The 16,380-nt window shown below is 43.3% G+C and overlaps 1 protein-coding gene across 14 annotated transcripts in view; it reads right to left on the bottom strand.

Moving 5' to 3' along the window:
* Nucleotides 1–16,380, bottom strand: part of afdna (afadin, adherens junction formation factor a) — an 87,719-nt gene that overhangs the window by 16,996 nt on the left and 54,343 nt on the right. For all 14 annotated transcript variants that reach the window (XM_068577005.1, XM_068577012.1, XM_068577014.1 and 11 more), the window contains 7 exons: nucleotides 14,772–14,852; nucleotides 5,237–5,302; nucleotides 5,081–5,154; nucleotides 3,345–3,463; nucleotides 1,700–1,900; nucleotides 592–683; nucleotides 222–419 (listed from right to left, as the gene is read on the bottom strand). In XM_068577005.1, the coding sequence (XP_068433106.1) occupies nucleotides 222–419; nucleotides 592–683; nucleotides 1,700–1,900; nucleotides 3,345–3,463; nucleotides 5,081–5,154; nucleotides 5,237–5,302; nucleotides 14,772–14,852 (831 nt within the window). The remainder of the gene's footprint in view (nucleotides 1–221; nucleotides 420–591; nucleotides 684–1,699; nucleotides 1,901–3,344; nucleotides 3,464–5,080; nucleotides 5,155–5,236; nucleotides 5,303–14,771; nucleotides 14,853–16,380) is intronic.

Raw genomic sequence — 16,380 nt, 5'->3', positions numbered from 1 at the left:
AATTCAAACATTCCCTGAAAGCATTTGTGTAACCATCTATTGACTTACAAAACAGATGAAGCGAACGAGTAGGAGAATACAGTTCTACATGCCTGCTACTTTCAGATGGTACATTCACAAAATACTCCCAGTGAAGGTACTGAATTATTGATCAACTTAAACATTTATGATGCTATTTTAGGAATTCTGACAATGAAGAGGCGGGTCCGCTGCTGCTCTACCTGCATGCTGTTGTTGTGAATGTTGTCGACCACCGGGAGGCGTTCTCTGTCCTCCATGCCCTGCCAGTGCTGTGAGGGCCCCTGCCCGGGAACCACCACCCGATCCTGGCTCTTGGAGGCCGGGATGGTGAAGTACTCCCTGGGATAGGTCTGGGTGGGGATGGGGTAGGCCTCTTGGCGGGGAGGGGAGGGCTCATCCTGTCGAAGTCAAGCAAAAAAGAAATACATGAGTGTTTGCAAAGAAGATATTTGGGACACCTTCCCAGCACTAGACAGGCAGCACATTGTCGGGGGGAAATAATTCATCATCTCTGTCTGGTGGCACATTCAACATAAAGACGCCAGCGCCTTCAGGCCGACGTTTACTCACGTCTGCACACAGGTTGCCGGTGGAGACGGAGGTGATCTTAGTGCCAGGTCCTCCGGGGTACACCGCCTTCCCTGCAGGACTCTGGCTCTGGTCTGACGATGGAGCAGGAGAGACAGTCTTTTTAGTAGGGATGTTAAAAAAAACTAACCTTTTAACCGTGAACAGACCAAACACTACTTTCAGTTAAAAGAAATATAAACATTTGTTTTTAATTTTATTAAAAAGCTACTGGTGAAAAAGTTATCAGACCGTTACTCGGTACTATCTGAGTGGATATTCTGCGCACAAGACTGATCCCACAGCATGTCAACATGTTGCTCTCTCTATAACACACACACACACACACACACACACACACACACACACACACACACACACACACACACACACACACACGCACACACACACACACACACACACACGTCGTCTGTTTTTACGGTTAAGAAAACGCTTAATTATCATCCAGTTAGAAGCTTCACCAACACTTTAAAGCAATTAAGCAATGAACTGGAGGTGCAAAGGAGTCATCAACAAATCCCAAATTACCCCAAAAGGTTACTGAAAGTGGTTTGTGAGGTTGTTGTTTTTGCAGACAGTGTTTTCAGTATCAGGGTGGAGTACTCTAAGAAAAACACCAGCACTGTATTTCCACATTTCCAAAAAAAAGGAGTGTTTTTTTTGTTGACATAGATATTTCTTTTATCCAAACAAAGTTTTTGCATTCAGATTTTCAGCTAAATTTACTACCAATATGGGTGTAAATATTATGCACATGTGATAACGTGATGTGTTATCACACTTATGTCTCAACTACATCCTTGTGATGAAGGTCCAATTCATTAAACAGGTAAAGTTCAGTCAAAAAGCAGTAAGAAAAACGCCTAAATCCTACATAGTATGACATTCAAATTGTGAGGAAAAGACGTAATAAGGGAACATACATAATTTAGCTGGTTATCTTAAGTAGGTACAATTCAAGTTGGCTTTAAAGCCATTTCATGCTCAGTTGACAAAACAAAATGGAGCTGCAAGCAGAAGACAGACTAGACAGCGTCAGCAGTTCCACCTGTGTGAGCAGAACACACTCTCGGTAAGTAGTGGGGCTTACTGGCGACGTTGGGGCTGGAGCGGTGGTCGGCTCGGTTCTTGAGAAGTCGCTCTTCTCCGCTCATCTTCTTTGGTTCGGGGTAAGAGTCCCAGCCAGCCTGCGGACTCTCTGGTGAGCCGTTCTGCACCGAGTTGTTGTACAACTCAAAGCCTTCGCTCTTTGGTCGCAGTTTCCCGTTCTTGTCGCGGCCTCGGTCTGATGCTGGAGGGATGAAGGAGAGCGAGTGAGTGGTTGACAGGTTTAAAAGAAATGTTGTTTTAGTAGCTTTTGGTGGCTAAAATACATTTAGCTGCTCCCTCTACTACAGCAGTACATCGCTTTGCACCCGTGCTGGTACAAACTGGGGGCGTGTCAACTGTGATCCGCTGTACTGACGGTAATACACAAACTATGTATAAGTACCTCATGCAACCCTATTTCAAAACATCTGGCCTATCTATCCCTTTAAGTGCACCAATGTATTTCCCTGCTGCGTATCTAGTTGTGTTTCCCCGGGTCCGTGAGAATCGACACTTTGCCTTGTCCAGTTTCCTACCATTAAGTTCACTAGAGAATGACCAGCGTCCTTGACGGCCCTGCGGTCAGATTTCACTGTCTGCTCTGGAAAACACACTGTGGTCGAGGGAATTCGGGAGGAGAAACGCCCATTTAGCGTCATCCTGGACCGCCGGCCGCACCGGCCAGAAGACTTCCTTAATGAATCTCGGGTCACATTCCATCAGACAAAGACCAGCACACAGCCAGACAACCCAGTAAACTGTGTGTGTGCGTGTGTGTGTGTGTGTGGACACGCATGCAGCTTGTCTCAGACACTCACACATATCTGGCTCTGGCCACAAACACTCATTATATCCTTCAGTCTGCAAGCAGTTTTTTTTTTTTCCTTTTTTTTTTTAACAGCACTAGAGAGAAGACAACAAGGACACTCTGTCTGGACGAGTCTGCTTCTCCTCTTTCATCCACATCACTGCCATCAACTAATGGCAGGACTGACAGTAGTCCATTCATTTTGACGACTAAACAGCAACAATCTGAAGGTTTTAGAAAGTCAAACGTATGACTTGTGCTGTTTTTAAGTGGCTGTAACTTGAGACTTTATAATGTTCCTGAATTTTCAAGGAGGGGAAACATAACTGAATATAAAAAGGTGTACAATATATCAAAGTGAAAATAGTAGTGGAAGTAAAGTCAAATGATGTGTTACTTTGTATTATTTGTTTAATGGTTTAGGCTAGAAAACAGCAGAAAATGCACATCGTAATGTTTTTCAGGAGAAGTTGACATATTTAAATGAACAGTTTTGCCAGACTGACCAGAAATATTGTATTTATAAGGCTTGAAAAATTATTTAAACAGTTGCTTGATTATGAAAGTTATTGCAGGTGAATGTTCAGTCTTTGGGGGTTTCAATTAATTCAAGGTTTTAAGCTTTTATTAATGATCATTAAAAAAAAGATGAGAAAGATCCTTAAAAATCATAACATACAAAAGACCAAAAAATAAAACAGCAATAATTGAGTTGTTCCCTAAATTAACTCAAATGAACTCTTAAGTTTCTACTCATTTTAGAGTTGCGTAATGCTCCGTATATTTAAGTCAACTCAACTCTTTTAGACGCCTCTCTAAACATCTTGCATGTGCTCACCTCTTGGCATCAAGGGGCTGGGCTGGTTGAGGAGAGTAGCCAGGCCGTGGTAAATGGCTCCCTGCTTGGCGACCTCCAGAGTCACAACTGAGCCCGTCCTCGTCATCAGCTCCGCTGCCCTGAAACACACAGAGAGAAGCGGAGCGAGGGAGAGGGAGGGAGAAAGAGAGAGCAAGAGAGAGCGAGCAAGAGAGCGAGAGAGAGCAAGAAAGAGAGAGCGAGAGCATAAGTATGGAACTTGTAACACATATACACATATATACACATATATTAATTATTTTATTAATATAATACTCCATCAATACTTCAATCTCCCGTTTAGCTGCAATGAGCTTTGAGGTGCATCACAGCGATCAGAAACTTGAAACAAGAGTTTTCTAAGGACAAGTCTCAGGATACTTAGTTCTGATGTGACAGGTTGTGAAGGGTTGCAAGTAAGAAGAATTTTCACAATTAATTAATTCATCGCTTTCTCTATAAAATGTCAAATAATGTCCATCACAAAGTTCCACAGGGGTTTCTTCAGATTACCTGATTGTTCCCAAAAACAATTAAAAAACCCAAATATATTTAATTTATAATGAAATAAAACAGAGAAAAGCTTTGAAAGTGACAAACTCATCAAAAGAGTCGATGAACTCGAGTCGATGAACTCAGCACAACTATCATTTATAGAATGGAACTTTTTATTTTTTTTGTGTCAATATAGGATAACGCGAGTAAAGCTTTGTTATTCCATAGCTTCACAATTGGCAGAAGAATTCACTGGAACACATTTAATAAGAGCCAGGGATTATATTTGCCATTGCCAGAGACTCACTTCCCTCTAATTGACACACACACACACACACGCACACGCACACACACACACACGCACACACACACACACACTAACTCAGCTTGATGCAGAGCTGAGAACCGACTCTGAACCCTCCGTTTACAGATGTAAAGGCTACAAATCATACTTAGTCCTAACCTACAGGAAAGGAGACGAGCGCAGCATGATGAACGGAAAGGTCAGAAATGTACACGAAATGCCTCATTTGAACTCGTAGTTGACCGTAAATGGCCTGATTCAAATGAATCCCTGCCGCCTCCCACCTGCACGCTAAAGCAAGCAATCAAGCAAATGATTTGTAAATCCAGTTTGGCTTCGGGGGACAAACGGTAAGAGACAGCGCCGAGCACCAAGCATGTACATATGCTGAGGGAGAGAGGAATAACTGGATTCATCTGGGTGGGGCGTTAAACACCGAGCACCTCACAGCTGTTACCAGAACATACACACCCTTGTTCTGCACGACGTTTGGGGAAAAAATGCCTCGAGATGTCTCAACGCTGAGGTTTCTGCGACGATGTGCTTGGTATCTGACGTCAAGCCAACAGTTTATTTTAATCTTTCAAATGTTTTCAATTCTGAAAATAGAAATACATTAAAGTTTCGTCAGCGTGACCATAAATACGTCAATACGGTGCGGTAGGTGGTTCAGTGTGTGTGTGTGTGTGTGTGTGTGTGTGTGTGTGTGTGTGTGTGTGTGTGTGTGTGTGTGTGTGTTTTTTAAAGAGAGACAGACGTCATGAGGGTTTGATAATAGTTTAAGCACGTCAGCTGGGATTTTTTCCATTTCCAATGGTTCAAATGGAAATCGGCATAAGACGACAATCTGGTGGCATGATGTCTGAACTCTGAAGCCAACGCACAACATCAGCACCGATTATTAGAGCCACGTCCTTACCTCTCTTGTGATAGGCCAACCAAGCTGCGCCCGTCCACGCTCAACAGCTGGTCACCTGCGGCCAAACGCCCGTCCTGTATGAACACACGCACACGAGTCAGAGTATGTTTTTACTTAAACTTTTGTGATGTTTCTGGTTTCTGTGTGTACACTAACCACATCAGCCGCTCCTCCTTTGACAACGGACTTGATGTAGATGCCCAGCTTCTCCTGACCGGCACCCTACAGGGAGAGAGAGGGGGGGTAGAGAGAAGGAGCGATTAACTAATCACACAACAAAAAGCATGTCACAAACATACATCTGGAGAAAACATGGGTGGACAAAAGACCGTACATAGACTGTATCAAGACAGACAGTTATAAGACACTAAACTCAGAACATGTTCTCATAATCCAAAATGAATGAGAATAAAACACTTGAGATCAAAAGGATTCTTTTTTTTCATGTGGCTTCCTCAACAAGCCCTTGAGCAAGGCACGGAAGCCTCAAAAGTTACGCCAGCACTTGATTGAACACAAACACAATGTGTCTCCCTAAAAAAAAAAAAATCCCACACACGTAGAGCAGTGGGAATCACACTACTGTGTGTGTGTAAATGAAGGAACTTGGTCCTGTAGGTGCGTCTTCTCCAGCCAGACAGAACATGAAAGCACCAAATCTGACATGATGACCATTTCAAGACATGACTAGTTTAATTAATACAGAACCAGAAGCTCTGACTGAATAATCTGGTCCACCACAACCAGGAAAAAACAAACTATCTTGTACACAGCCATTCACGATCGCAGACACTGACCAGAACCGGGACGAATCAGAGAACCATCGTGTCCTGAACACTGAAAGCTCATCGACATGTCAAACTGACATGTCAAGACAGTTTTCGAGCTCCGGCAGCAAACGTCGAACAGTCACGCTGCTCTTAGCCTCCCTGTTGTTGCTCTTGTTGCAGTTTTCTTTGCAGTATTCTGGTAATATTTGCTGCTGAACTGAAACAATCGAATCACCCCACAGGAATCTGTTTATGTTCTCTCTCCAAAATCCTTTCTCCAGCAAGAAGCAACCGAGATAAAAAGGGGAGTGTGTGTGTGTGTGTGTGTGTAGTGGGTTTGCAGTGAAGCAAAGTGCTGGCATGTTATCTGACAAATCACACGCTTTCGTTGCCATCTTGCCATGTTTATCCTCAGAGTTTGGGACACAGCAGAACCAGATAAACACACACACCGCTGTGCTGAATGGGAAACTGTCGTTTCGCTTCAACACTTCCAAGACTTTAACGATTTGGCTTAAAGACTGGACTGAAGAAAAAAACAAACTCTTGATTACATTCAGACGCGTTTCTATTTTTAAAGCAGCGTTCAACAATGTAAAAGTTTACAGAGTAAACGCCACAGGATCAAGTTCAGGTGCAACGCACAAACAACCTCAACATGACCAATCTCAGCATGTCTATAAACTCGCTCATAAAACTGTGGATTGGATTAAAAACACTTCTAATTGCTCCCATTCGTCCGAACTTGCAACGAGGGTGTGTGTGTGTGTGTGTGTGTGTGTGTGTTGCACTTAGGTTAATAGCTCTTACTTTTTGAAGGTCACATGCATTAACTGTTTTATCAGCGGTGGTGCAGAAGATGAGGCTCCTGGTACAAGATGCAGGTTTCTGCAGAGCTCTCAGAGTTAAATTCTCGACTTTTTTTTAAAAGACCTTCTTTACCGTCACATAGCATCTTTACACTGGTCAAAGGATGGCAGAAAACCAGACTGATATTGTTCCAGTATTTCTCAGCTGTATGTAACAAATCACGGGCTTTGTTTCATGATGTTTGCTTCCCCGCAGCAGGAAACTACTTTTGAAAACAAATTTGGGTTCTAAAAAGGTTCAAACCGATCAGTTTGTTTAAAAACAACAATGAGCTTTGTGTTGCCCTCATCGAAATGAGACAAATGCATTCCTGAGCTTTCCCTCCTACACTCCAGCCAAATCTGTTTTGATCTCTTGCATTTTGATTGGCGCTACGATATAATTGAACTCCTCTGAACCGATTTACAATTATCAGTCAAAATGACCAAAAATGACTTTCTGTTGCTCTGCCTTATTCTCCAAACAGGGTTCCTCACTCATTTATGTTTTTTAACTATAGCAAATTGAGTGAATAGAGACACAATCTGCCTCCATCATCCACAGAGGGACCCAGTTTCATCAGCACAAAAAGACGGCAGACACCCGGCCTTCAAAACTATTTGACCCTCAGTGTTTCGGCTCTCTGTCCGCTTGGAGTAATGAGGCTGGATTCATGCCGGCACAAAATTCCTGCGAGTGACATTAAGATGAGAGAAGAACACTAAATCATTCTGACAGTTTAAAGTCTGTTGTACATTACAGAAGACGTTAAAAGAGCCCCTTGTTTCAGATGGAGCCACAGTTTCCTGCACTTATCCAGAATGGGGGACCGGGGCGCCAAATCAGGCTCCAGAGACACTCGGAGGGAATTTCCTAGAATCCTCTGAGGACGTTCAGAGGGGCTTTTAGCAAGTTTAAGGGGTCCTAGAGGGAGTTCAGAGGGGCCCTAGCATTCAGCACACATGTTAACAGGGATTAAGGTACAATAGCTTTAAGTTGAACAGCGCTAACACTTTATCAAAAAGAGTAATATACGAGTACACACACAACTTGAGATAATCGTTTTAGGAAAAGACCAATTGAAAGCCATTGTCTTGCCTATGAGATGGGATGTCTGCATGAGGCAGAAACATATGTTGAAATAACCTTTTTAAGAGAAGGGAAAGTGAATAATCAAAATACTGCTTCTGTGCAGTTTACACCCATGTCGGTCCAAAGTGTCATAATTAGCATATATGAGTTGTCGAGTTACGGACAATAACATGTTTTGTCAGATGGCAGTGACCTTTGACCACCAAATTTAAATCGCTTCATCCTCGTGGACGTTTGAGCCAGACGCGATGACATTTCCTCCAGGTGCTTTTCTGAGGGATCGTGTTGTAATTGAGATATCACAAGAATTGGGACGAACGTACCAGATGGACCTAAAACCTAATGCCTCTGGTCACGGTTGTCGCTGGTGTGGGAAGCATAAAATAGATCATCTGGTCTTGTGTTGGATTTTGCATGTAGAGACATGGATATTAGTAGATGTCCTCCTTGCTGCTTCACAAACGCCTTGCATAAGAGGTCGAGGGAAAAAAATCTGTGCCTTGGATCAGGAGTTAGTAACTTTAACCTTTACGTGAAAGTTAAAGCCCAAACAGTAAGTGGAACTAGAACTGTGTGTGGAGCAAAAGTCAATAGCATACATACCAAAAACTGAAGTCTGATCTATATGTGTGCTATTTAGCGTGTTTTACATTTCTTTGTGCCTATCGCCCTGATAAGCAGCAACAAAGTGCAGCTTGATCTAATCATGACAAGCTCAATCTAACTCTCGACATGTATTGTAAAATGTAGAGACTTTTCTGCCATGTAAACACAGAAGAGGATGTATAGGTGGACCTGAAGGCTGTTGGGCATGTTGAAACGTGTGTAACATGGAGACACACAGCAGGTTTATCGCGATAGTGAAGCTTTAAAACTTGTAGCCGAGGTTAGAGTCTATAAGTATAGCTGGAATACCTGAGGGAGCGCTTTACTCTTTGATTTATTTTGTTTTAATGGACTGCTCTGCTTCTTCAAAAGTGCCCTGACGCAACAAATCAAGTGCGCCTTAAAGCTGCCAGGTCTGTATGAAGGGAATGGCCCGAAGGAGCCGGCTGCTTTAAAAGTTGAGGACCAAAGCTTCGTATAGGTGGGGGGGGTTACAAATTCAGCACATCTCCTCTCACGTCAGAATACACTTACAGTCAGACCTTTATGCTCTGGTCAAATCTCCCTCGCGTCCTGAAGCGGTGGAGCTTTAATTATATTTTGATATAACGTTGGTGTGGACACAATTGTACCAATTTCCTGAGGTAAGCCTGACTGGCTGCACTCTCAAAACCTCCCTCTGAGCACAAAGAAAGTCTTTTTCGTTGTCTTCACCAACTCTACAGAGAAAAAAGCTAAATATCCTCCCCTCTTACCCGAGAGGAGGAGGCTGCACTGAGGAAAAAACAGGATGACTGTCTTTGAAGAATGATGTTATTCCTTCTTCGTTGGTGTTTTCCAGCTCAGGAACGTGTCAAATAATTTAACAGGACGAATAGTTCCAGTGACCCTGATACGACATCTTTAAAGTCAGTTTCATTTCAATAAAGGGCCACAATACATGAGATTAAAATATGTCCTCCATGTGAACAAGAAGTTTAAGTTAGGAGAAAGTAAAAGTTTTCCGAGAACCACCTTCACATAATGTGCAACTCATAGATTATCCTCACTGATGATTAGTTTCATGATTAATAATTAGTTGTTCTTTGTATTGAAACGTCCATCACAGAACGTGATACAACATAACGTCAGAAAAGTCTGCGTGAATTCCTGATCGAAGAATGGATTAATTGTTTCACTTCTTATGTTTCTAAATCAAATATTTATCACAAACTATCTCCAAACAAGCGAGGACCCACTGTAGTCCCTCTGCACAGTCCCGGAGACACAGCCCGTGTCAGTAAATGAACCAAAAGTCTGAGAAGTATGAATTATACAACAGAGTGTTTCTGTCTGGACAGCAGAGTCAGAGTGATGTGACACTTTTCTTCTGCGGCCGAGACAAATGACCTCGAAAGCGCATCAAGAAACCGCCGCTAATGCTAGCTGGCGACACACCGAGACTACAGCGTTAATGACACGCCCACCTGCCGTCTGCGGTCATAAACCACTCATCCAGAGAGAGGCCGTTTAAAAGACCTTTTTCTCGGGGTCTGTTCAGGCTGTGGTGCATCAACAGCGCCTTAGTTCTCCCATTTGTATCAGGTTACACCTTCATGGTGCTTAGTAAATACAATTTCACGACTTCAGCAATTTGTAGTTCATAACCACACCCAATTTTAACCTGAGAAGATGCCGCATCAGCTAAAATACTACAAACTGACAAAGCCGTGTGTGTACGTATGTGTGTGTGTGTGTGTGTGTGTGTGTGTGTGTGTGTGTGTGTGTGTGTGTGTGTGTGTGTGTGTGTGTGTGTGTGTGTGTACGCGTATGTGTTCTGACGGTACCAAAAGAAAACAGCCGAGATGAAGCAACACGGGTCCCTTCAACGAGGGAATGAAAATGGGACAGTGTAGGATTTACTTGTTTGTTTGTTTGTTTTCACACAGATATGACTGTAAAATGTATTTTGGTCGCAATTCATTAGAAGACACAATAAAAGGATTTGTATCAGGATCACCATGGTCGAAATATCTTTTAACTCCCAGATATTGACATTAGCATCAGCTTAAAAAATAAAGTCCACTCTCTTTGGAACTGTAGATTGCTATATTTGAGTATCGGCTTCGTGTGGGAACAAACTAGGAAACTGCACGAGTCAAACGCTGTTTCATCGTGTCCTCTGATAACCTCGGAGGCCATTCAGATTTCAGCGGTGACAACCAGAGATGAGCTGAACATGAGGCGGAAGTTGCTGCGTTAAGGCAGGAATTGATTCAGCTGGAAAGCAACGTGCACAACTACTCCCTGACAAACTTGCCAGATTATGATCCGACCACAAGACTAAAAGTGGTTTTCGTAACGAGCGACCAAGATGTCCAAACGTTCTCTTCCACACACCTCCTGCCTGCAGCTTTACAGGAAAGCGTGCGTGTGTTACATCCTCCCATTGTGTCAGCCCTCACAGGGGGTAACCCTCTCATACCGTTGTTCCACTTCTTGTACAATTCAGTAAGCAAATAAACAAACTCACACAAGACAATACTTCAAACACGCAGTGGAAATAAACGGAGCAACTTTCCAAAGTCATTCATGTCTTGGTGCATCGGCTCCTGATTAGATTCCTATTTTATCCATGGTTACATAAAGCAAACAAACCTCGAAAAATGTCAGCAGCATCACACTATATTGTCTGTGTATGCACACAAAAGGTACAGCAATTACCCCAGAACTCTACAAAATGATTGTTTAATAACTATCTTAAATCACACTGCACTCGTTTCCTTTCAAGGTGCTTTTGGCGAAGTAAATTGTTCAAAAAGCAATTTAACTCAATGAAGAGCATCTTGTACTGTTTTAAAACTAAAGCGGCACTGAAGATGTTAAAGAGTTAATCTGTACGGAGTAAATGTTTTGCTCTCTGCTGCGATGAATAAATGAGTTAACGTACCAACACGGGGGAGGAGCTTTGTCCTCAAGACAGCTGGGAGCTGAGCAACAAAATCACACACACACACACACACACACGCACACGCACACGCACACACACACACACACACACACAAATCTTGTTTTAACTCGTAATAAACTCCGCTCATTTGTTCCAGAGAGACTAAACAACTAGAATATCATGTATCAAGTTTAATACGCCGCTATAGATCAATCACTGCAGCACCTGCTTGACAAACTGGATTTACTACTGTGTGTTCATAGGCTGTTAATAGTTAATAACTCGGCAGACAATTTAATGCAGTTGTTTTGTTCCCCAATTATGATAATAGTAAGTAGTCGGATCTGATCGCAACGTAAAGCGCTTCTCTCCAACCAGTCTTACTCTAAGCCCAGAATAAGAACACTAAGAGCTATAAAACACGACTCATTAGATTAAACACACATTAAAAAGCTCAAAACATGCAAGTGAAAAACAGTGACTAATCTGATTATTATTATTTTTTTAAGATATCAATAATATGTGACGAAATAGCTCAACCGTTATCGAGCACGTTGACCAAAATGTGTGCAAGCTTTTACTATCGGTGTCTCATGTGTGTACTTTAGTTTAAACATTATCAGAACGTCCCTGAAAGCAAACAGTGACAAGGGACAAACGCGGCCACCGCAGCGGTGAGTGCACGAGAAACCCACATTGGGTCTGCCGTTGTTCACGGGGTACTTTTCAATAAAAAAGTCGCAGTGTTCGTGGAGCCACAACAACAAAGAAGAGAACATCAATATGAAAGAGACTCAAAGGAAGCTGCAGTTACCTGATCTTTCTTTCCCACCACAGAAAACCACATGTTGCAGCCGCTCGGCAGCGCCGTCCAGACCAGCTCACCACACAGACTGCGACACAAACTCTCACACACACACACGCACACCGACTTCCTCTACTGCGAGCGCACACGCTTCGGCTTCCCAACTTGCACCGACAAGTTCAAAAGCTCTCAATTACACCGGCTGGGAGTAATCCATTCAGCTGAGCGTCCACGTTTAAAATCACTAGTTACGCCCGGGAAGGTGGGACAACAACGGTAAAGTGGATGAACTGTGTGGCAAAAAGTAGTAGAAGAAGTTTAGTGCAGGTCATTTTCTTTTTTTCTTTTTTAAAGTTAAGTGGGGGGAAAAATATTTAAAAACAAGTTGCGAGAAAAAGAAGAAGAAAAAAATCGCATTGCAGCGTGTTTGTTAAGAAACGGTGAATCCAGGTGGCAATCCAGAGGTGAAGTGTCGGCTGGGACACCGGCTGGTCAGAGTGAGGTGGAGCGCTCCTGCAGCTCCACCAGGCAGATACACACACACACACACACTCACAAACACACAGTTATATAACAGGACAGAGCTCAGCCCAGTTCACCGAGAATTAAAGCAGCTGTTCGACAAAATCCTCTCTACCTGACTTTCCCATCCCACAGACGCCTCGCTGCCTGTTCTTGTCCTCGTACGTCCACACAGCTTTGACAATAAACAGAGCAAGGAGGTTTCCTCAATACATCCTTCACACACACACACACACACACACACACACACACACGCACACACACACGCACACACACACGCACACACACACAGGAAAGCTCTCGCCTTTGGTAGGAATGTCACTCTAAAAAGAGAGAGACCTCATGTTTGATACTATCGGTCTGCCTCAAGCACTTTATCGGTGAAAAGTATTGGCAAAGCACACAAAAAAAACGACACAACAAGACTCATGCTGGCTGGCGACAAACTTAAACGGCACCTTTTATCTGTACTTCGGTAAAAGAGCAGTTAGATCCAATCCGGTTATTTGAGTCAATATCGGCTCGATATTAAAATTAGTTTCTAAAAATTAGAAACCGGAGTCTTCAAGAGTAGGCAGAGAAGGCTCCTTCAGCCTTTTGCAATAGAATGTATTCAAATCAATCAATCAATCAATCAATCAATAGACAACACGTGCAAGCTGAAGAATAATCACATTGAAACAACACTAAAAGTGCAAATAAGACAAGATACGTCACTGTGTGGGACTCCATCTGGGCCTCAGCGCAGGGGGACGTAAAGCCACCAGCTTTCAAGTGCAGGGTTTCCCCCACAGGAAATTTGTTAGTCAAAGCGGACCCCCAACTGTGCTGCATGTTCCTGAGCTATTTCCTTTTTCTTTTTGTTTTATTCGAATCGAAGCAATATGGAACATCCCGGCCCCACGCACCTTTGTGACTCCTCGCAGAACGCTCCCAGGAAATGTCAAACGCCACTGAAACACCAGGTGGTCCGCATTGGTCTTATGAATGTTACATAACAACCAGGACGATGGTGATTAACGAATCCTCCGTGACGCAGTCAAACTGCCAAGAGCTCCGGAAGAGTCGACAGACGCCCGGAACGGTCTAATAAAATTGGAGTGTGATGACGGGGATGTTTGTTTTAACCCCTGATCATTAGGTTGGAGGCTGACAGCTGGATTTATGCGAGGTTTCATCTTCTCTCACTCGGGGGACATTGTTTGGCTTTCAGCGTTTGTTTGACACATTTTCATTATGTGTGTGTGTGTGTGTGTTCCCTGTGTCACACGACTGTAAGACCATAATTGGTAATAATAAAGTTGAGTAGAGCTGAAGCGATTAATCGAGTCAGAAAATGTATCAGCAAGTGTCTTGATGATTAATCACTCACGGTTTACGGCTTCTAAATCAAGAGGATGTGTTTCTTTGTCTCACGTGATAGTCAAGTAAGTAAACTGAAGCGGCTTTAAGGCTCACTAGTTGCAGGAATTTAAATGACCCCAAAGTGGGCGGAGTGAAACCGCTTTCATCTTTCCTCACTTCACTTGAGGTGAAGAACTTTATTTTAACATGAATTTAGTATAATTTCACAGTGTTTTGTCGATACATGAACAAATAAATAATGTGGACAGACAGCGGCACCTTAACCCGCCCTTAACGCCCACTCCCAAACAAAAGACCAAAATGTCTGGGATTCATCCAGAACTTTCTTTGCCATGTCACTGTTTAGTCTCTGCACTGCTGTCAGACTCAACAATGAAAGCCGTCTATTTAAAACTGCAGCCTTTGCTGGCAGCACTATGTTGCTCAGACACACAGACACACACACGCACAACGCACTCCGTCTCGACAGCCAAGATAAAAACAGCTATTTTGGGATTTCCTGTCAAATTCATGCAAAGCCTTCACACTTCTGCAGATATTTGAAAAATATATGACTTCTGCCTTCAAAGAGAAGTTCTCCAGCAAAAGAAAAGTTTCGTGAACAAGCTCAGACACATCTCAGATCTGCCGGAGTTTGGATTTCACACACACACACACACACACACACACACACACACACACACACACACACACACACACACACACACACACACACACACACACTTCAATGCCCTTCCAGGTGGTGTTTCCTACCTTCGCAGCAACGATGCTGAGGCCCATGCCGTTGTGCTTCTTCAGGGTCACCGTGACAACCTCCGGATCTTTCCTCATTGGCTGAAAAGAGAGATGCACAGGAAGGACAAAGGTTGAGTGAGGATGAAACCTCTTGAGTTGTTGTCTGTAAAAGCCTCGGGGGGATTTCAGCGAGTGTCCTCTAATGTTCGCTGTGTCTGCCACTGCAGCCGGAATAAAATAGAAAGAGGGAAGCATGAGAAAAGGGAGGGAAGAAACGAGGGAGGGTTAAAAGGGGAAAAAGGAAAAGACCACAAAGGAACCTGCGGTCTCTGGATTCAAGTCCAGAATGAAAACCACATCATTGCTACACACACAGGCTCATTTGAGAAGCAGGGCTGGGTGGGGAGACAGACAGAAACAAAGAAAGAGAGGGAGCTGCAGAGGTTTCCCACATCATGAAGGAAAATATTCTGACAAAGGGTACTCCAAAATAAATACGATCATGTCAGATTTATACAAAAGTATGTCTGCATCCCGGTGGGTTTTTGTTTCAGAGAGTGAGAGAGAGCGTGCGTGGCCAGCAGCATAAATGCAGTGGTAGCAAGTTGATTATTGTGCAATCATCAGGAACACCCACCCAAAAACAACAACAACAAAAACCGCACAACAGCTACTGCTACGACAACATGCAATCTACACAAAAAGACAAAAACAGACTACAATCAGAACAAGACCGCACCGTCAGTACAAGTACACACCAGTGACATCACAGCTACAACTCTAACACTCAGAGTACAAACTGTGTATTCTATCGCTTGAACAGATTAATGCTGTTTATAAACTGTTTAATCAGATGTTATTTCGGCTAACTTAAGGTGCGACTGGTTGAAGACAATCAACCAGACAAGTATCCCCTCATGTCCACCAACATTTAGGTAACACTCCAGAGGTGTAGCAAAACACAGTTCCACAGTCCTTTTATGCAACAGAGAGTTAAAAGTCTCCGAGCGAGTTCGGCTGAAGGCCTAAAGCTGAACCTGCTTTCAGAGTAGAAGCCTTACATAAGACGGCCAGTAGCAAACTTAAAACAGCATTGAAACATTTAAATGGGCAATCGTTTGCTCTGTTTGGTTCATGTTGTCTGTACTGGACTTAAAGAAATCCCTTCATCATATGACTTCTATGTAAATAATGAAAGGTTCTCTCATCTGGAAATACTGGAGACATCGTAAAGCTTTCACTGGGCCGTCTTATGTAAGGCTTTTACTGCGAAGCAGGTACAGCTTCATGCCAGCACAGGTCAGTGACCCCTCTATTGCGTAAAAGGAGGTGGTCTACATAAAGACGTGGACATTTTCAGACATTTGGTATCTTAGCAGGCCAGTTTTCCATCATGCAGGGGGAGGAACGGTGAAAGAAGATAGACGTGAGCAGTTATGTGGACGCCGGCTGGTCAAACTTCCAACACGCACCAAGGTTAAGTGACACCTTTAGCTTTTATAGTGCAGGAATCCAAAACATCTGTAAATAAACAAATATTTAGTGGGCACGGTGCTGTTCAAACAGTGAGAATGATGCTACTTCTGCTTTAAGTGTGGCTCTTGGCACAGACTAAAGGGTGTTGCTG

The sequence above is a fragment of the Clinocottus analis genome, unplaced genomic scaffold (assembly GCF_023055335.1).
Source record: "Clinocottus analis isolate CAN_PGR_092001 unplaced genomic scaffold, fCliAna1.0.p SCAF_15, whole genome shotgun sequence".
Taxonomy (NCBI): domain Eukaryota; kingdom Metazoa; phylum Chordata; class Actinopteri; order Perciformes; family Cottidae; genus Clinocottus; species Clinocottus analis.
Note: the sequence above shows the minus strand (reverse complement) of the source record. Positions and strands in the feature narration are given on the sequence as shown.